Source organism: Vigna umbellata, chromosome 8, assembly GCF_029865625.1.
Source record: "Vigna umbellata cultivar VRB3 chromosome 8, Vumbellata_1.0, whole genome shotgun sequence".
NCBI lineage: Eukaryota > Viridiplantae > Streptophyta > Magnoliopsida > Fabales > Fabaceae > Vigna > Vigna umbellata.
The window spans coordinates 14,887,502-14,910,130 of NC_142172.1; the positions used below are offsets into that span (position 1 = coordinate 14,887,502).

At 32.9% G+C, this 22,629-nt stretch overlaps 1 protein-coding gene and 1 pseudogene across 2 annotated transcripts; both read left to right on the forward strand.

Moving 5' to 3' along the window:
* The first annotated feature begins 10,790 nt into the window (after window positions 1–10,790).
* On the forward strand, window positions 10,791–21,517 carry LOC148194094 (protein N-terminal glutamine amidohydrolase-like). Of its 2 annotated transcripts, none has more exons than XM_088097033.1 (6): window positions 10,791–10,993; window positions 11,333–11,438; window positions 11,978–12,055; window positions 12,191–12,318; window positions 17,110–17,219; window positions 20,710–20,834. In XM_088097033.1, exons 1-6 carry the CDS (start codon window positions 10,941–10,943, stop codon window positions 20,772–20,774), a joined length of 540 nt encoding a protein of 179 aa, XP_087953159.1. In that variant the 5' UTR covers window positions 10,791–10,940; the 3' UTR covers window positions 20,775–20,834. The 2 variants fall into 2 exon arrangements, with proteins under 2 accessions (XP_087953159.1, XP_087953158.1); XM_088097032.1 differs by lacking the exon at window positions 17,110–17,219 and adding an exon at window positions 21,198–21,517 and having other exon boundaries at window positions 10,802–10,993.
* On the forward strand, window positions 17,232–20,703 carry LOC148194095 (secreted RxLR effector protein 161 pseudogene; annotated as a pseudogene).
* Window positions 21,518–22,629: the final 1,112 nt, after the last annotated feature.

Here is a 22,629-nt window from a genome sequence, read left to right on the forward strand (position 1 = left end):
TAATACCTTCCCTACACGTAACTGACTCCCGAACCCAGAATCCGGTTTTCGTAGACCAGACCTTATCATTTTATGGTTTTTCCATACTTTTTCAGAATAAACTATGGTGGCGACTCCAAATCTCTTTTTCCAAACCCGTCTTTTTTAGAAATTTTACAACTATTTTTTAGAAAGGTTGAACTTTTGTAATCATTTTAATGAGATCATGTTTTTATCTATGTTTCTTTTTATGAGCAACCATTAATTTGTCTTTTACATTGTGTTTACATCCAAGTAAGTAGTTTTGGAGTAGATGGATTTGCGAGTATTTTATGTGTTTCTATCAAGAATTTTTACATGAGTATGAGTGATCATTTAAAGCCATTGTTACCTTAACGTGTGTGATTATGATAGGGTCTTCTCATATGTGTAAACATCCTGATTTTAAGATGGTTAGGCTTGGGTGAGAGAAAGAAAAAATATAAGTTCCCCTCATTTTTTATATGAGATGCTTTTGGATATTCTAAGGAGTTGTTTCATGGAGTTGTTTCATATTCCTCCTTGAATGGATGCATAATGATATGTATGGCAAAACATATCACGGCAAACTGTCCAACATACTTAATAGAGGATGTACATAAAACCTCTTACCATTAGAGAAGATATCACCTCTACATGCAATTTTTTCTTTATGGAGTTTGACATTATTTTCTCTCTTTGTCCCTTTAAATAGCTTATGTTAAGTTTGTCACCTAACCATATGTACAAATAAAATGGACTTCTTTCCAAATCTTTTATGAAATTTGTTACTAAGCACGATTTGAATTTGTAAGATTATTCGAGTGTGAACTTTTGTTTCTAAGAAGAAAAGATAAAATTGCACATAGTAAAAAACATAAAACAAAATCATAGAAAGAAAAAAAAAAAGTAAATTTAAGTTGACATAGAGAAGAAACTACAGAAAAAAAAAAGGATAGAAAACCTTATATAAGAAGATGTCACACCACCACTAGCTTCAAGATAAGTATTGATGAAATTTTCATTCAATCAATTGATTCAAGATAAGACTTATACAAGAAAAATCACACACTTTCAAATTACTTTAGAAAATCTCTAAAAATCAATTTCTCATTCAAGAATATATTCAAAAGTTGTTTTATAAGGAAAGTAAATGGTTATTTAACCTGTACCAAAATTTTAAACCAAATGACATGTAAGTATGTCTGAAAGGCAAATTGTATATCTTAAATGGCCTAATTGTGATAAAAAATTGAAGCTAGTCTAAAATGGGATTTTGAAAAAATGGTAAATAAAATAAGGTTACTTGAGAGTTTTCAAAATTTAATTTTAAATTTAAAAAATAATTAAGAAGGAGGCACGAACCTTCTCCATTTACAGTTTGAGACGTGGTATTCAATGAAAGAAATTTATTTCTATTAAATGAAATTCAAAAAACGGTTTTAGCATTGAGTAGGAGGCACGAACCAACACACCATCATTTCCATCTTTTACAACTCACAATCTTCACCATCTTCATCATCATCGATCACGTTTTTTCCACTCTCTCCATCTCACTCCCTCACAGGGCACACGGAGAACCTTCATCTTTCTCCACTTATTCCATCTCCAGATTTCTCCAATCATCACCATCGTCCATCTTCATCGCTTCATTTGAGACAGAGGGTTCACGCACCAGAGGCACCAATTCTCCCCAATATCACCTCCATTCGACTACCATCTTATTCTTCCCCAAATTTTCTCTGCACGCACAACAAAAACAGAGAGAAACACACAACACAGTACCACATTTCAGAACAAGGGAAACAAAAGAAGAGAGAACAGGGAAAATCAACTCTATGGAGAAGGAAGATTCAACTGACATTGTGAGAGTGGCTCCGCTCACACCTACGATGACTCCGGTTGGGAGCTCTATGGTGGCGCCGGCGGTGGTCGAGGGAAACGAAGCCACTGGAGCTTCAATGGATATGAAGAAGATGTGGATGGACCTGGACTGGTTTCAGCTTCCTGCACCCCTAGTTTTATTTTCTTTACTCCTCTACTTATTTGTTTGTTTATCATGTTGGGCCTATTTTTATTTACTCCGTGCACCCCACGCTCTGTTAACCCGCAGTCCTCTGTCTTTATTTTTGAATTGGGCTTTATTACTCGGCTTCACTCTTACTTTCACTGCACACATCTCACAGCACCACGTGTGTTAGTAACCTCACATTTTTACTATTTCACACATGCTCTAATTTATAAAACTAGTAAAAATATTAAGAATATAAAAATTTAAAATAAAAAATATTATTTTTTTGGTATTTGTACACTTATTTTCAAATAATTCAAAAAATTAAAAAAGAAAAGATTTTAAAATTAAAAATCAACACTCACATAACTTTTTTTTTCAGAACTATATGGAAAACTAATTTTTCATTTTGAATGAAAATATGTGGCAGCGAGTTACATCTTAGTCGGATCCCAAAAAAAAAATGGTTTCTCGTATAATTTTTTTTGGAAAAAATAAACAATTTTGAAAACCACATCCATTTTACATGTTTAGTTAAAAATACCATTGTCGTAGACAACTAATACCTTCTCTATGCGATTGAGTTTCGGATTCAAAAATTTTGTAGATCATGCTTTATCTTTATAGCATTTTATAGTTTTTCAAAAAAATAAACTATGGTAATAATTTTAAATCTTTTTTAAAACTATTTTCCTTTTTTATTCACCGTCTTGTCGTGATTTTAGTCGTGATAGACTTTGGTTAACTTCAATTTTTCCATACTTTTTTGTCCACTAATGAGTACACTCCCTATCTTATTAGGCTTAATCATTTGTAATCACTAATTACACTTACTTTTACATATGAATGTAAATAAAAGTAAATTTCTTAAAATTTATAATAAAAAAACAAACTTTATCCTTCTAGTATTTATTTATTTGAAAGTTGCATGAGTGATGTAAATAAGGATGAAGAACAACTTGTTGAAGAAACAGAAGAAGAGTTCAAAGGAATACAATCAAGAAGCATGATAAATAAGAATAATGCAGAAGAAATAAAATAGAGATTCCAAATGAGGCTGAAAAGAGGAAGACTCAAAGCTTTGAAAGAAAAGATTACCCGAATTGCATATGAGTAACTTCTTAAGAATTAGAGAAACTTGAAAGAAGTTAGAACTTGACTGCTAACACTTGAGAAAACATTGGACAAATTCTAAAATGTTAGAAGTGTATTTTTTGAACATGTAAACTACCCACATGTCATTCATAAGTAGTTTCTTGACCCTTCAAACTTTCAAAAGTCTTCTCGTGTCCACTAGGACTCCTCATAGGCACCACATAGGCTGACTTGTCCAAGTTATCATTGATTTCGCACGTAGTAATTTTTAGGAACTATCCATATGCATTCCCTAATTTCAAGGGCTTTAGTTGTGTTAATCATGTTTAGTGAAGTTAACATTTGATTAACAAAGTTAATTCCAAATCCGTGTGCCTTCTTCTCCCCTAGGTCAAGCTCCTCCATTATAAATAGGTGTCTCTCTCAATTGTAAACACTAATTAAAGATGGAATGAAGTTCTACTTTGAGAAATTTTGAGAGTTAAAAGAGTTTTTTTCTCCTGTTTTGGTTCTTATCTTGAGAAACTTTATCAAATGGTAAATTTTCATGCACTTATCTTTTGATTATTGGATTAAAGGTGGCGTATTCTTCTCCCTTTTCTAATCTCAATCCATTCTTCCTTTCATTTCTTTACTTGTTATTGTTTTTCCATTACAATTGGTTGAATGTTTCAAACCTAACCATGTGTTTCTTTTGCTTCTGCCATTGATGTTCTTTTCTCCCATGGTTCCTTTGCTTCAAACACCTTCTTGATCAAGATTCTACCAACCTTCTGAGCTTCACTAGTGAGATCCTTCCTCTTACATTCATTACATATCAATAGAGTCAACGTAATAAGATAGATATAATACACATAAAGATAGATAAAACTTGTGCTTGGAATATATTTCACAAAAATTTTTTTAGTATCTAGTCTCTAAAAATACACTAGTTTAGCAACTGAGTCAATTATATATTAGTGTTATGAGCACTTAATGGTGTCATATGATAACCTCTGCATCAAGAGTTGCTAAATCAAAAATTAAAAATTATGAGTGCATCACAATCAATGCGCAACAGAAAACTCATAGCAGCTGCAAGCTGCAGCTGTAGTTTGTTGAACTGATTGCATCTTGCTGGGTCTGTAGATCAATAACTATGAAGAATCACTTGATTGGGATTGTGGAACCGAAGATGAATAAAGGAAAGATTTGGGAGGAATTTGCACAGAGCTAATGCTGCCATGAACACTGTTCAAAATAAGAACCATGAAGCTCTTCGGAATAGTAACTGAAGGACTCATCAACATTAGATGTGCCATAGAAGATGTCCTCATCCGGGCATATTGTAGATTTATAAAATACTGAAGAAGGAGGATTGATGTTGAGGGTGCGGTTGCATATGAAGAAAGTAGCAGTCTTAAAATGAAGTGAAAGGAAAAGAGAAGGGGTGTCCAAACTGGTGTAGTTTTTGCAGAACACCCCACATGTTCGTGTCAGCAAAAAGGTACGAAGTTGATCATCTCTGAAGACAAGGTTGTTTGTGTTTGGATCACGTGTGATGAAAAACCATTCTCCTTTGTTCTTAACCGTTTTAATCGCATCTGGGTCACGGTCATCGCAGCCATGCATAACCAGCAAGCCACAATGAGGGTGTTTGGTGTCAGTGTAAGGGAAAAACATAGTGCCCAGGTTCCCACAAAGAAATGATGGTGGGCACTTTCCCTTTGCAGAGGAGATAAAAAGCAGCAAAAGGGTGGAGAGGAAAAGGAAGGTTTGAAACGGTTCTTGATTCTTCATGTCTTCTTTGTGTTGTTATTTTGCAGTTTGTGACCTGATCGGGATGTTGCACGAAGGGATTGAGAGACATGAGAATGGAGTTCAATGCATTGTGCTGAGGGAAAAACATAGAAAAAAAACAGAACCAGAATAGTCAGTGACTGGTAAGTGATGATGGTATTGAATGATGCCATCAGTGAGGACTTTGAACAAGTCAGTGAAGACTTCAAACCACATGCTTTGGAAGATCTCTTTGGCAACATGCACTTCCTGTCTAAGGCACCCAACTTTTCTCTTACTTCCATTTGACTCTTACTTTTATTAATAAAATATTATATTTTAATAAATAAAGAAAATATAAACAAACGAAAAAAAAAAACTCCTCCAATACTACCAGGTAATAGTAAACTAAATCAATGTCACGTCATCTGAAATTATTACAGAAAGCAGATTTTTATTGAAAATGCGTGACCAAAATAACGTGTTTTTTCATGTCAAAAGAAGAATATTATTAGATACGTACTTAGTATGCATGTATATCTCTACTCATAGGTATTTTCAAGGAAGATACAAAAAGAAACTATCTTAATGAATTGTGGCATTGTTAGTATAAATTTCAACCTAAAATCTTAAGAGATTATGTTTATGAATCTGTTTCTATATTGCTCATCTTAATTATTTTTAATCAATATTAGACTCAAAATTTAAGGTTAAACTCCACCAATTTGGGTGTCGCTTTTTGTTAAAAGACACTTTTTTCTTGAGGAATTTCTTTTCTCCTTTCTGAAAAAAAAACGCTATTTACTGTAAATTTTTAATATTCATAACTGGATGATACTGTTAAAGGATTTAATAACAAAGACATTTCTCACTCTCCTCCTGTATTCGTTTCTAGTGAAGAAAACTCAGCAAAGGCAAAAGTGAGTGGGTTTTACAAATATTAAGTTTATGTGCTAGCATACAAAGAAAATTAGAGAAAGTTAATATTTAATTTAAATAATAATACTAATATAATTAACAATAAAATAATAATAATAATAATAGTAATCATTTTTATCACAGAAATAATTTAATCAATTTATAAATTTATCAATAATATAAATTTTTATCTTCCACTAATAAAAACACATATGTTACATATGTTCACTTTTTTATGATAAAAAAATAATAACATTATTATTATTATTATTATTAGTGAAAATACATGTGTATTATTTTTGTGATAATAAAAAATAATAAGGTTTTGATGCAAAAATAGTTTTTATATTTATAGAAGTGCAGAACAAAAATATCAAGATGGAAAAAAAATGATTCATGAGGTTTTGATATGCGATCCATTACCTCTATAATACGCCCTTATTTTTTATAATATTTTCTATTAACCATTTAAAGAATGAAAAAGGGATTTAAATATGACTTTTACTATCATGAAACACGAGTAGACTAATTCCTAGTTTCTCACATACAGATCAATACCATATAGTTTACATATCTAAATATTTTAAAAAACTTTATCTGTTGATCTAATTTTTCATTGAACAAATAAGTAATTCACAATTGTGACATAATAGAAAACTAATTTTCAATTCGAGACCAAAAATATTTTTGAAGGACGAAAATTGAAACAAGCTGACTTGGCTACAATTTTTGTAGGGACTAAAACTGAAAACAACCATTCTTATAAAATGAAAGAAACCATTTTTAGAACATAAAAGAAAAAAAAAAGTAAGATATAAAGTACTGTCTGAATAAGTCAATCTGGAATATGTAATTTTTTACAAGCTTAATCTCAATTTTTATTTGAAAATCTTATTCTTTAAAAGGGTTTTTTTTTAACTCCCTCCATTTTTCCAAATTATAAATGTCTAATTTACTCATCAGATATAATTGTCTAAGTTTTCCACTAATATATATATATATATACACACACCATAGGATACCTAATCCTCCAACGGCCGACCAATAACCCGAGCAACCTGGCGAGCGACCTGGCGACAGTTAAACCAAGGCAGGACCTTCTCATGCTCGTAATGACATACGACCACATGGTATTGTTGACCACTTGGTGCTCGACAATCAAACAAGTGATGTCGCGACATGAAGCATTCGTGCGACAAGTCGTCCACTTATGTCGACACACAGGGTGATCGACATACAGAACGCGATATCGTGATCTAGTGGTTACAGATAAGCAGTTGTGTATATTGGCTAACCAGCGCCGTGAATCACGGAAGTAATTGACTCAGTATCAGCACATGATCTGGCAGTTACAACTTCTAAACAGTCAACTTCAGTAACTGACCGGATTTTCAGGTAAACGGTTTACTACACTATTTTAAATATACAATGCATACCAGGAAAAAAGGTACGTTTTTCCCCTTAGAGAAATTAAGAGCGAGAAATTACTATTCTGCTTGATCACTTTGAACCAAAAGATTCAGGTGACCCCTTTTTCTGACTTGAGCGTCGGAGTGCCTTTGCAGGTACCCAGTCCACCTTTTCCCAAGGAACAGAACGTAAAGAGAGGAAGGAAGCATCGTGACAGACAACGTAAGAAGAAGCAGTTCAGTTTTGTTAGGTTTGTATCTCGGCCTCCACATCCCTACTGAAACAATATATATATATATATATATATATATATATATATTTAATTTTTAAATTATTATTTGAGATTTATATATTTTTTATCTTAAAAACATTATAACTACATGAACATACTTTCAATTTATGATGAAATATCTTCAAGATATTTAAAAATAATATTTTATGATATATTGATTTTATTATATTTTAAGATCTTATAATATAATAATTTATTATTTGAGTTCCAATTTTAAATAAATAAAAAATGTCCGACCTTTCCTTCTTTTTATATACGTCACTTTTCACAAGTTATGCAACGTTATGATTGCTAATCACGGTACATTAGCGTTATTAGTGGAATAAAAACGAGGTTTTAAAAACGAACTCTTATTCTCCTTCTGTCATTGTAGATACCTTCTAAGAAGGAGTTTTAATACTTCAAATATAGTAATTTATTATAAGAATATATCTCAATGAAATTAAGGTTAGAATATTACACATACACAATATATTTATGCTAGTACAAATAAATCAAAAGAAAATTAATATTAATCTTCATTAATCAATTATAAGAATTATATGATCTAATTATCTACTTAATAAAATATTAGACAACGAATTTTTATTGAAAAATATAAACTTTTGAATATTCAATATATCATAAATATTTAATTAAATCTTTTTTTATCCTACCCTCACTTCAAACAAATTACTTTCTTTCTAGCAATTTTTCACATATATTTCTCTTTTATTTCATGTGCCACTTTATCACATTTAGATAAATACTTAACAAAAACATATAGAAACAATTAAGTTTTAAATAATATATAATTTAAAGAATTTTTAGTTAAAGTATAAAGACATAGAAAATGATAATTTAAAATGCATTTCATGTGAATTAAGTTATTAAATTGTATGAATGATTTGACATTTGTGGTTGGTGTTAGACTCATTTTGTAGGATTGAAAATGCATAAATATGTAGAATTCTATTATTCGAATTCGTTGGACGAACATATACTCGATAGGCAAAGACAAAGTTAGAGAGTTCATTAACTTGATAGTTATTGAGCAAAAGTATACTCCTTGGGCGACTTTTTAAAGAATTTCACACTAGTACAAAACCAATGTATAACGTCACGCGTTCAACGTTGAACCACTGAATAACCAACGTTAAAAATGAGCGGTGACATTTTTGTAAATAAATACAATTATTAAACGTCGTTTAGAATTGTAATTCGACGTAAAAGGATATAAGTTGTCGAATGACTTTTAAATTCGACGTCAAAAGGTTAGTGAATTCAATAAAAATTTGAGCGGAAAATTGAAAATTCATTCACTTTATCTTAGCGCGCGATACCCTCTTCTCTTCTCAAACTTTTCTCGAATGAAGTTTGACAAGCATCACATGTCATCTTTCTTTCATTTGATATAAATTCATGTTAATTAATTACTTTATGTATGATTTTTGTTTCTTTTAACCGATTATTTTTGTGCTCTTGTCCTTCATAGGCGCATTTTGCTTTCTCTCTCACTGTGAGGAAACTTTATTCCGACGAACTCACCTTTTGAAGATTAGTTTTCGTTTTCGTTTTGAAGAACTTATTTGTTGAACTTGTTTGTTGCTTTTTTTTTGTTGATCTTGTTTGTTGTTGTTGTTTAGTTGAACTTGTTTGTTGTTGTTTGATTGAACTTGTTTGTTGTTGGTTATTATTGTTTGCTGGTGATACTACACTACATGTTCATTTGTAATTTTTTTTGCTTTTCAGGTCTCGTAGAGTTGTAAAAAAGGATTACAAATAATTAAAAAAAAAAAAAAATTGATTAACGTCGAATATTCACAAAATTCGACGTTAAGTTAAAGTTGTATATTAACAAAATTCGACGTCAACGTCGAATTTTTAAATTCGACGTAAATTTAATGTCTTCTGATATGACGTCATTAGCGAATTCGCTGTTAAAAGCCCAAAATATTCGACGTTGTACACGATTTTTGTACTAGTGTCAATTTATAAATTCTAGTGGTATTCTCGTTGATCGAGTAATTATAGTGGCTGAACAAGTGTGTTGTCAGACCCTATTCACTAAGCGAGTAGATTTGGTGGTTGGGCGAGTATGTTATCAATCCCTATTAATTGAGCGATTGGATCTTTTGTAACTAAGTGAAAATATCATAATTTTAACTAAATTTGCATATATTCCTTATTATGAGTTTAAAATGTGTGATTATGTGAATGTTAAAACAATGGTTGGTTTATCATATGATATAACAATGATGGAATCGACCAAAGAAGGAATTGGTTGTGGTGTTGTTTAGTGTGTGCCTTAACATATGAGAGTTAAAAGAAGTAGATATCCTGATATACATTCAACTCATATAGAGATGAATGAGATAAGGGAGAGAATGACAAACGTTTTTATCATAAACTTTTGGTCTTAAGTGTGAAAGATTAACCTCGTGAGTAGTAGAGTGATAAGTCCTGCATTTATGATTCTACAAAGTATAAATGTTACTAGGGTGCACAATTGCAATGAAACTCTTTGTCAAAACATGTATCTGAAAAATTGAGTATAAAGTCAATTGTATGTATGTCTTACCTTGTTGTCTCTTTTGGTTATCTTTGTGTGTGATTTTTTTTTTTTGATGATCACCTTATTGGTATAAACAAATGAATAATAGGTTTGAAACATTTCTAGTGAAAAATGGTGATATTATAGAGAAATCTTCATAATCGGCTAGTAATTTTCTTTAGTTGATATTATAGAGAAATCTTCATAATCGGCTAGTAATTTTCTTTAGTTAGTTCAAATCTTTACTTTTGTTTTATTAATCTTATGTGTTGTTTTATAAGTTGAAAAAGATTAACTTTTGGACATTACATAAAATGTATTAAAAATATATGATTTTATTAAGTATTTCAAATGATTTTCATTTTTATTTAAGTATACTACTATCTACAATTTGATGGTAATGGTATAATTATTATTTCTGTTTTTCTATTCTAAATTTGTTTCTTCACTCTCAAATCTCATACAATTTGTGTTAACTCATTTATAAAAACGAGAAGAAGTAATTACTTAGCGAGTTACACGAGATTAAATAAATGAGGAACAAATTAATTAACGAGTTAAAAAAGAAAAAAAAATCAAAAGTAACAACTACGTATTTCCTTACCAGTAAAAATACGTGGATGAAGATAAAAAATATTTTGATTATAAAATAATTTTTTTTAACAGATACAATAAAGCCTTTTAAGAAGTTGAATTGGAAATATTTAAATTTATCATGCCTTTAAAATTTAATTGAATCAGAGATGTATTAGTAAAAGATTATAAAAAAGCATATAGTATTCTTTTCTTACTCAAAACCTCGTATCATGTAATGTATGTACTGGTTTGGGTTTTGGGTTTTGTTGGCAGCAAACCTATATCTTGGATCCCATCAGGTTGGAACCTACACAAAGGTTGTTGGTAACCGGTGAGTGTTGAAGAGAACGATGGCAACGTCAACTATGGATGTTCTTCATTTCCAGCACACCCCTTTTTACTGGTGAGCACCTCACAATCGCTTCTTGTTTTTGTTCTCATCGTGTATGCCTGATGATTCTATAGTACATTTTGTTGATAGGATGAATTAGTCTATAGTTAGAATTTACAGAAACCAATTTGTCCATATTATTCTTTTTAATGATGTGTAGGGTTTTAGTTTTGGAGTTGGTGTCCATCAACATTTGGGGACAATTAATGTTTTTTGTCAATTTATTTAGTTTCATCCTCTTAACTAGTTTGTTTGATTTCCTTCTGTGTATTTTTTGTTCATTTTTGTAATATTAAATATGGTAATATTCTGTAGAATTTTCATGATTATTTTCTGGATATTTATTTGTAGTGAGGAGAATGTATACTTGCTTTGCAAGAAGTTGTGCAGTGATGGAATAGCAAAAGCTGATGGATCTGATCTTTTCGTTGTATTCATTTCCAATGAAAAGAAACAGGCATGTTTTATTTCTTCCTCGTGTTGGTGTTGTATGTTCACTTTTTATTTCAAGGTGTTTCATGGAAAAGAATTGTTATTGTGAATCTTAATTGCCAGTATTTGCCTTTTGTTTGAAGTTTTATTGATTTTTTTTTTGTCTATTTTCTTTTCAATTGTTTTTTTTTCTGTCCTAAGATATAATTAATACCTTGCTTACTCTTGCAAAATAGTGACCGGACAGAGTAATAGTGGTGGGGTAGGGAATAATTCTGTGGCTCTTGCACTGTGCAAGTTGAATGCGAAGGAAAAATATGTCAAGTTTTTGTTAATATTGCCATTATTTATCTCTCATCTAATTTGCTTCCTTCCTAGTTATGTAAAGCTGACAAGCAAACAGACTACTAATTGCATTGCATGTTCAAGTCTTTATGCAAGTCTTTTCTCACCACTGCACTACATATCTAATTGAAGAGTTTTCCAGCTACTCGTGTATATCTTTCTACAAAATTAAAATCCTTTTTCAGTCAATTTCTGAAGTATTTGTCTTAACTTTTGTAGATCCCACTATGGAATCAAAAGGCTAGCAAAAGAGCTGATGGGGTGATTCTTTGGGATTATCATGCAATTTGCATTCAGGTATTGCCTAATGTGTATTTCCTTTCATTTAGTTGTGGGGGCTAGTTAGCTAGGTTGTGAAAGCAGTTTATTTTAATATCTAAATTTCTCATTATAGGGATCATTTGTCATGCTTTTGTTGTGATTGCATTACAGATAAAACAAGGAAATATCCCTCCACTTGTATGGGACTTAGATTCAACCCTTCCTTTTCCTTCACCTCTACCCTTATACGTGTCTGAAACTATACGACCATCTTTTCAACTTTTTTCTGATTATAACAGGCAAGGCACTTTCTGTTTTATTTGCCATTTTTTTCTGCTCTGATGAGTATTTTTTGTGCTTTATAGTTTTTTTTTTTATGTTTCTAACTTGCAGTTGATAGAAATGCAAGTCCAGGCTTTTATGTGTCACATGATAGTGGCCACTAGCCACATTGTTTCTCTTAAGAAATTGAAATTGATATTGTTTCTTTCACAAAGGGCTAATGCTCAATCTATAAATGAATAGATTTAACTTCCACTTTTTCCTTTACATTTTCCTATTTATTTAACTCGTTAATTCCCTACCTAGCTAATAAATATCATAATTGTATTAACTAGTTCCCTTTTTTCCATAGCCTTAACACTGGATTCAATTAGCCCCTTGTTAAGACAAAACTCATTGGCAAGCGTACTAAATCGTTCAAGCAATATAAAATGATAAGACTAAGTATCGTTTCTCAAGAGATTCGTCTAATACTAAATAATTGTATGATTAACAACTCATCTAGACTAAAGAGCCAAACATAAATTTACAAACATGTAAAATAAGATAAAATTACAAAATATACAAGGTGGACTTTGGTAGTTGAAGACAGTCAAGAACGGAAAATGGTCAGAAATTATATGAATTAACATTGCTAAGGTTAGGTTTCACCAATTCACTCATGCATATACAATTTCATCTCCCCTCCATCAATACACTAAAGTCAACCCACAAAAACACTTCAGCCCTAATCCCTTAGGTGGAAGAGCCTAGATTTCCCTATTAACTGCCAAACCCTTGGTCAATCAACAAGCAAAACCTGCATTAAGATCTAAGATCTAAGACAACAAATGGGTCATGTTCCATCCCTAGAATTCATGTCCCCATTATGCCTCTTATTTCAAATCTAGTTCACAAGATACCTCATACTCCATGAGTCACAGATCAAGTCATGAACGTCCCCATTACATGCAAGCATTAAGATTGGAAACAAAAAACTAGCAATTGATGGAAAAATCATATATATAATCAAATCACTCAACAAATACACCAGAATTCAGAGGCTACATCTATTCCCAACAAGATGGGTTTGGCTCTCCATTTCCATGGAGAGCCTTGGAGCTTACAAACATGGAAGATGGAAGAAGAAAGAGACCCAATAAAGGAGAAGAAGATGTTCCCACAAGCTCCTCGCAACCTCCATGAGCTCCTAAAGTGAAATTGTGCCTTATAACCACCAAAGACCCATTTCCCTTTGTGTTTCAGAGCTAAATAAACCAGATCTGCCACATCAGCACCGACAATGCTTAGCATTAGAATCTGGGCGCTCAGTGCCATGCTCTCAGGAAATGGTCGCTCAACGCTGGATTTGGGCGCTCAATGTCTTGGCCATTAGAATCAGCATTTGGTCTTCATAAGGGGTGGTGCTCAGTGCCAAGCTTGGACGCTCTGCGTTGGGTCTTGTAGTCTCTCATTTTGTGCATATTCGCTTGCTTATGTGGCTGATTCAGCTCTATACATTGGTGGAGGTTCTTCCAAGCACAATATTAGCTACAAAATAAGGGGATTAGTGATGATATTATATCAATGTAGCCCAAAAGGCAATTAGTTATATAAGTAAGATAAAAGAGAGGATTAAACAAATTTCAAGCTAGAAAAAAAGTTGATTTTGTCAAGAAAATGAGGCTCAGATAATGGTAAGAATTAGCATTATCACCCCTTATTAGTGAAACTTAGCCACTGGTCTCTGTTCTTATTTTAGCACAACTTCTAAACCTCTGTCGGGTGCATCTGTTTCTATGATTGAAGTCTTAGAGAAATCAGTTGCCTTGAGTGATGGCTGGATTGTCAAACATTTTTTCATGCTCTGAACACTGTTGGCGTTTCCAAGCCTCAGTTAAAGCTGTCTTTTCCAAGAGAAGAGTTCAAGGTTTGGCAATTTTTCCATAGTCTCGAGTAAAGTTCCTGTAATATACTAGTTAGACCTAGTAGTCTCCACAATCCCTTGAGATCTGTTAGATATATTATCTTTATTTTATATTTATCTTTTATCTTTATCTTTTATCTTTTATCTTTAGTTAATTTGTTATTATTTGTATTTTGGGCTTAGCCCATATTTCTTCTATTATAAATAAAGGACCCTATGTGTATATTCAACACAAGAGAGATTAATCCCGTATATAGTTTTTCACTATATTCAACATGGTATCTAGAACATAAGGTTCTTTGTTCGTTGGCCCTGCCCACTATAACCACCATCGCCGTTAGAGTCGTCGTCGTCGACGTTAGAGTCATTGTTGCCGCTGTCACTGTCCCCAGAGCATTAGTTTCAACCAGTGACAACAATTTTTCTCGTCTCGGCCAAGCAACCACAACGTCGTCAAGATGCTACCATCGGAGTCCAGACATGCTTTCACGCATCGATCACAGTTTTCTTCCACTATATAGCCATTCGTGACAGTACGTGTGTCGTTGTCTCCATCGCCGACTACCTTCATTGGACTCATCACGACCTGGTTGTGTTGATTGGGCCTCTTTTGAGTTCTAGGTTTTTTTACTCTCCTGCTTGTTCATGACTTCTACCCCGTCCATATATGCTATGTTAATGTGCACTTATCTATTGATAAGTTAGATGATACTAATTATGCGACTTGAACATTAGACGCTAAACTTTGGCTTAAGAGTAAGGGGTATCTTGATCATATTACTCAGAACGTGACAACTATTGATTCTGCTGCAGTTACCCATTGGTTGAAAGTTGATGCTCAGTTATGCATTGTTCTCAAGGGTACCCTTCATTCCTCTTTCAAACAAATTTTTTGTTCCTATGAAACATGTTTTGAAATCTGGGAACATGCCAAATTATTGTACACCAAAGATACTCAACGTCTTTATGGTGTTTGTCATGATCTTCTCAATGTTCTTGCTCCTCGGCGTCAGGACTCTATGACTGATTATATGGGTAAAATTCATGCTCTTTTTCATGAGTTTAATGAATTATTGCCTCTTGCCAAAGAAATAGAGCAACGGTCAAAGTTCTTCATGCTACTAGCATTACATGGCCTTGCTGATGAGTATTCTCATATTCGTGATCAGATTTTGGGTTCACCTGTTGTTCCCACTTTGACTTCTACTTGTTCCACTCTTTTGCGTGTACCTAGTAAACCCATCAATGATACATATGTTTCCTCTACGTTGGCATCTCAGCATCGTGATCGCAATCACTTTCACAAACCGGGAAAAGGACGTCTCAGGTGTAACCATTGTGGCAAGGTAGGCCACACGATTGACAGGTGTTATGCATTACATGGTCGCCCTCCTAGATTTGCTGCAATTGTTCAAACTGCTTATTCGTCACAATCACCTACTGGGGATCCTCCTTCATCTGATATTACTGATGACTCTGTTATTTTTAGTAAATTTCTCAAATGGTATAAGGATCAACAACCTTCTAGTTTCACTGCATTTGTAGCACACACAGGTACATCTTTTATTGGTCTGAGTCCATCTTCTTCTCTTAACTCTTGGGTTCTTGACTCGGGAGCCACATATCACATTATTGGTAACAAATCTTTGTTTTCCTCTTTGTCCTCTCCAAATCCTTTGCCTTTTGTTACAATGGCTGATGGATCTAGAGTTTTAGCTTTTGGGACTGTTAACATTTTTTCCTTTTTTATCCATTGATAATGTTCTTTATGTCCCTGGGTCTCCTTTTAATTTATTATCTGTCAGTCGTCTTACTCGTTCTCTTGATTGTGATATTTCTTTTAACAAAGATTATGTTTGTTTACATGACTGGAGTTCGAGACAGGTGATTGGCACTGGATGTGAGTCTCATGGTCTTTATCATCTTCGTCCCTATACACATATTGGTGCAGTTATGGAATCTCCATCTCTTCTTCATGCTCAGTTAGGTCATCCCAGTCTTGCCAAATTGCAACAACTTGTTCCTAACTTATCCAAGTTGTCCACTTTGGTCTGTGAGTCGTGTCAATTAGGAAAACATATTCATAGTTCCTTTCCTCGTAGTGTCTCACAACGTTCTTTGTCCCCTTTTGCCTTAGTTCATTTTGACATTTGGGGACCTAGTCGTGTTCAGTCTAATTTAGGTTTTCAATATTTCGTTACTTTTATTGATGATTATTCTAGATGCACTTGGCTGTTTTTAATGAAAAATCGTTCTGAGTTATTGTATCTTTTTCAAACCTTTTATAATGAAATTAAAATTCAGTTTGATGTTTCTATTCAAACTTTGCGCAGTGATAATGGTTGTGAATATCTTTCCCATTCTTTTAAACAATTTATGGCTTCTCATGGTATTCTCCCCCAAACTTCATGTGCTTATACACCTCAACAAAATGGGGTGGATGAGCGCAAAAATAGACATCTTATTGAAACAACTTATACTCTTTTAATTCATGGTAACATTCCTCAATATTTTTGGGGTGATCTTGTTCTTACTGCATGTTATTCATTAATCGCATGTCTTCTTCTATTTTAGAAAATAAAATACCTAATTTTATCTTATTTTCTCATGAACCCCTTCACCCCTTACCTCTAAAAGTTTTTGGGTCTACATGTTTTGTTCATAATTTTGGTCTTGGTCTTGATAAGTTAGCTCCTCGATCACACAAATGTGTTTTTTTAGGCTTTACTAAATCAAAGAAAGGATACAAGTGTTTTTCTCCTTCTCTTGATCGTTGTTTTATATCTGCAGATGTCACATTCAATGAGTCTTCCTTTTATTTTAATGATCATTCTTCTTCTGATATGTCTCCTTCTAATACTATCAATATTCATGTTGTTTGTGCTCCTCCAATTGTGCCTAGTTCACCAGGTGTTTCTCAACAACCACCAAGTGACTCAATTGAAGTACCAACTACCTTGTCTCCTTTGGCTCCAACAACTGAGTCTACCCTTCCAATTTCCCTTCGAAAAGGTATACGTTCTACCCGTAATCCCTCTCCACATTATCTTGCTTTAAGTTATCATAGACTGTCTTCATCTTTTTATACCTGCCTTTCGTCTATTTCTTTTGTGACCATCCCAAAATCTGTTACTGATGCCTTAGCCCATCGTGGTTGGCGTTAGGTCATGCTAGATGAACTAAGTGCTCTTCAGAGTAGTGGAACTTGGGAGCTTGTCCCATTACCGTTTGGGAAATCTATTGTTGGTTGCAGGTGGGTTTTTGCTATCAAAGGTGGTCCTGATGGAACTATTGATCGCCTCAAAGCTCGTCTTGTGGCCAAAGGTTACACTCAAATTTTTGGGTTGGATTATGGTGATACTTTTTCTCCAGTGGCAAAGATGACATCTGTTCGTTTATTTATAGCCATGGCGGCTCTTCAATAATGACCTCTTTATCAACTGAATGTCAAAAATGCATTCATTAACGAAGATCTGTAAGAAGAGATTTATATGGAGCAACCTCCAGGATTTGTTGCTCAGGGGAGTCTTCTGAGTTGGTATGTCGTCTTTGCAAATCCTTATATGGCCTAAAACAATCTCCTAGGGCCTGGTTTGGAAAATTTAGTAATGTTCAACAATTTGGTATGACTCGGTGTGAGGCAGATCATTCAGTCTTTTACCGTCACTCGAGTGTTGGATCTGTCTACTTGATAGTATATGTTGATGACATTGTTCTTACAGGCAGTGATAGTCATGACATCCCTCAGATGAAACAACATCGTTGCAACCATTTTCAGATCAAAGATCTTGGCAAACTTAGATATTTCTTGGGTATTGAGGTGGCACAATCCAACGATGGTATTGTTATATCTCAAAGGAAATATGCACAGGATATTTTGGAGGAAACTGGGTTAATGAATTCAAAACCTATGGACACACCCGTGTGTTAGATGTTAAGATGTGTGTTTCTGTTATTTGGGCTCAGCCTATTCTGTATTAAGGGCATTGGCCCATATCTTACAATATAAATAAATTACCCTATGTGTATGCTAAACACACAAGGGATATTTTCTCCCAATCTTCTTTATTCCTCACACCATGGATCCTAATACTAAACTTCTACCAAAACAGGGGAAGCCTATGTCAGATCCCGAGAAATATAGAAGACTGGTTGGAAAATTGAATTATCTTACAGTTACTCGTCTTGATATTTCCTTTGCAGTTAGTGTGGTAAGCCAATTCCTTAATTCCCCATGTGAAGATCATTGGAATGCAGTTATTCGTATATTAAAGTACATTAAAGGATCTCCTGGAAAAGGGTTGCTATATGATTCTAGTAACCATACAAGAGTGGTTTGTTATTTTGATGCTGATTGGGCAGGAGTTCCTTCTGATAGAAGATCTACATCCGGATATTGTGTCTCCATTGGTGGTAACTTGATCTCTTGGAAAAACAAGAAACAAGAGTGTTGTGGCAAGATCTAGTGCAGAAGTAGAATATAGAGCTATGACCTCAGTCACTTGTGAGCTTGTTTGGCTTAAGCAATTGCTTAAAGAGTTACAATTTGGAGATGTCACTCAGATGACGCTTATATGTGACAATCAGGTTGCTCTTCATATTAGTTCTAATCTTGTCTTTCATGAGAGGACCAAACACATTGAAATTGACTGTCATTTCATTCGAGAGAAGATTGTATCTGGAGATATCAAGACTGAGTTCGTCAATTCAAGTGATCAATTAGCAGATATTTTCACTAAGTCTTTATGGGGACCGAGAATTGATTATATTTGTAACAAGCTTAGTACATACGATTTGTATGCAGTAGCTTGAGGAGGAGTGTTAGATATATTATCTTTATTTTATATTTATCTTTTATCTTTAGTTAGTTTGCTATTATTTGTATTTTGGGTTTAGTCCATATTTCTTTTATTATAAATAAAGGACCCTATGTGTATATTCAACACAAGGGAGATTAATCCCATATATAGTTTTTCATTATATTCAACAAGATCAATAACAATAGATGTTAACCTAGTTGCCATTACTTCTTAGTGTTAGCAGATACCCCATCTTCTGTATAGTCATTCCCAAAACACTTCAATCATCTCTACTCAATTGCCCAAAACACTATATTGTTCGAAATCTTTGGTTCAACCATTTTAGATTTGGAGATATTTGTTATCTTATCAGGAAAGTCATGCAAAGATTAAGAATTTTATTGATTGTGATCCATTCTCTTACAATAAAAGCATCAAGGATGACTTCGACCAGCACATCCTCCTCTATTGCTATGACCTATCCTTCCACAAGCAGATACCATGGCAAAAGCTTTAGTAGATTCTTGAAGATTTTCTGCCTTTAAGGGTTGGAACAGAGTTGTGTTGTTAGGCTTTCCATTTATGGTGCTTCTTGACCAGTTAAGATTTGATCCCAAATATGATCAAAATTTGCATTCATGGCACAAAGAATCATGACCATATATAACTTGTCTAACTTTTCCTTAATTTCTTCCCGTGAGTTAGTTTCTAAGAACATCTTTAACTCTTCAATAACAGATTGACCTTGATAGAAACCCAGAATTGAAAAGAGACAAAAAAGTAATATTCTTTATTGTATAGACTGTATCACAAAGAATAGGAGACCACTCTCTCCTCCAAGGGTTCCCCTTCACAAAGAGTCAAAGCTCAATCTACAAGATTATCCAAAAGTCCCCTGACACAAGACCTCTCTGCCTTCTTATAAAGGCCCCCAACCAATTAATCAACTCACAACTAATTCCTAATCTATTTTTTTTTATTCTGCACACATTACCCATTATATCCTATCACCTTATATCCTATCAGACCTTCAAAAATGAAAGATTTCATATCATGATCTGTGTTTAAGAGATGCCAATTTATGGGTAGAAGCATTAAGTCTCTGATTGTCATTTGCAAAGATGATTTTAAGCCTTCTTCCCAAAGAATTTACATGTTTTGAATATTCGGAGGGTCTCCAATATATAAGGTTCCTCCACTTCCACTGATGATATTTCACTACCATCTTTTTCCAAGTAATAATGAAAACCTAGGCAAAAAAACCAAAGTTCGGCAGAAGTATATTAAGATAAATCATTTTTAACATTTAGTTTTTCCAAAGTAACTGTTGAGACCCATAAAGCGAGTAGGCAGGTCCAACATATATGTTAGAGTGAGACCCCAGAGAGATCAAAATTTCCCTAGGATTCTAGGTTACAGATCGATACAACAATTTTTTTTTCTCAGAATATATTATAGACTATTCTAACACAAATCTTGTTTAAAAAGATTTTCTAAGGATGTCAAAAACATTTCACATCATGTCAAAATTTGTTTGTTCATGATATCGCAACATATCACCTGTAAGTAACTTTATGTATAAACCTGCTTTCTTTAGGTGTGCTCTTCAATTTTATCGATAAAATAATGTATTGATCATCGATATTGATGTATAGTTGCTAATCAAAGTGAAGTATATGAAATTGTTTCTTATGATATCTCAGATTATTCCGAGTTGTGCATGCTCCACTATTTCTTCGTAGTTTTGCATCTGATAGAAGACATATGAAAGATTCTGGTGGAAAGTGGATTGAAGAACCTCCTTCACATGAGCCTATAGTTGCAGAAGGTAATGACTGAGAAGTTTGTATAGTAAATTGGACTAGTTTGACTTTGACATTAATAAGTGAAAAAAAAAGTTGGAAATATTTTATCAGACCAAACATATCTTAGCTGGGTCATGTTAATGTGAATTTCACCAAGTCACGTCAGTTGTTCAATGAAGTGATTAACATACAAGATTTTTCTATTAACAAGAAAAGTCTAGCAGTGCAAACTGGGGAAGAACTTTCAATATTGGATCACACAGCTATTCATTAGTTATTTTTGTTAAAGAATACTCTGTTATTAATAGCTCGAGCCACAGTTATACACTTAATATAAAGAATCTATTTCTCAGTTGCTTATTTTTAAAGTATGATGATCCATGCAGATGGAACAGTGCACAACCTGAATGAATACATTAACATATCTGTCGCTGATGCTATCACTGATGTTACTATCAGTTCAGTCAAAGATGTAATTTTTACCCAGAAAAATGGTGTGGTGATAAAGGCTAATCAGCTTGTGGAATTCATCTGTCAGTTATCTTTAGAATAGCCCCATTCATATGGCTCCCCTGGTTTGTATATGTTCAGCTGCTATACAAGATACTGTCAAATATTGTCTCCCTTTTAATGGGTGTTGTAAAAATGCTTCTTTTGAAGGTATCTTTTTGAGAGTGGTGTGCAAGGAATGCAAGTTTAAGCTACATTTTTTACTGTAATTCTTCAATACTATCCGTGGTTTATTACTATATGGTATGAAGAATGTTTCGTAATCTGAACTTTCTCTTGTCGAAAGACCAATTTTACTAAGAAAATAATCTTAATTTTTTATATGAACTTTTTAACTTGAACAAAAAGTTTGGCTAGTGGTGATGTAAGTAATAAGCTATTGTGTTCTATGAAGTCTCCATGTAAATATAAAATATTTATGGTTTTAAATCTGTCTAAATTTGAATATTTTTAATTAATTTTTGTATTGAGTGTGAAAAAATGTTTTTTATTTTATTTTTCTAAATGTATTGTATAATTTTATTATTAATGACACGATGGTTGCTTTTTTTATATTTTATTTTTCTTGTCTTTAATTTATTGATAACTCTGTAAAAAAATTGATAAATTGAAGAAAAAAAAAGCAGAAATAATAATTATGTTATTTGTTGGTGGCAAAATTCAAACTACAACATTAAAGTAACATAATCTTGATTATGTTAGCTTTGATTAAATTTTCTTTATATTTTTAATCTCATGCCACTCACTTGTACTCTCTCTCCTTCTCAATGTAAGGTGAACTATAAATTTTTTAAAATTCATTTTTTTAAAGTATTTATCATGTATGTAGTCCTTGACATAAAATAATGTTATCGTCTCTTCTCTAACTTTTCTGCGTAGGGTTTTTAAAAGTTTTCCATATAATTCTTTTCATTTGTCACTTTTTTTTAAAAAAAATATAAGATGTAATATCAATCACAACTAAAGTTAGCTAACCATCTATTTAGTATAAATAGGTTATTTAGTAAAATAGGTCACTAATCAGGTTTGAAAGAAATTAAGTGACTGATCTAATAAAAAAATCATAAAAAAATTTATAAATACAAATTACAGATATAACACATTAATTACACTTTTATTTAGAGCTGTCGGTAACCCAGCTCGACCAACCCGTCTCACCATGGATTGGTGGATTAAATGGGTTGACTCACTGATTCACTTAATTATAAGTTTTTTTAAATAAAAAAAATTATAATTTTTTTAATTCAAATCTAAATAAATTTCACTCTAATTCTAATGACAATTCAAAATAAAAAAATATCATACAAT

Coding starts and splice junctions, on each gene's coding strand:
- LOC148194094 (XM_088097032.1), top strand. CDS start 10,941: ATGGCAACGTCAACTATGGATGTTCTTCATTTCCAGCACACCCCTTTT. Junction 11,439..11,977: donor TTTCCAATGAAAAGAAACAG/GCATGTTTTATT, acceptor TAACTTTTGTAG/ATCCCACTATGGAATCAAAA. Junction 12,319..20,709: donor CTTTTTTCTGATTATAACAG/GCAAGGCACTTT, acceptor ATGATATCTCAG/ATTATTCCGAGTTGTGCATG.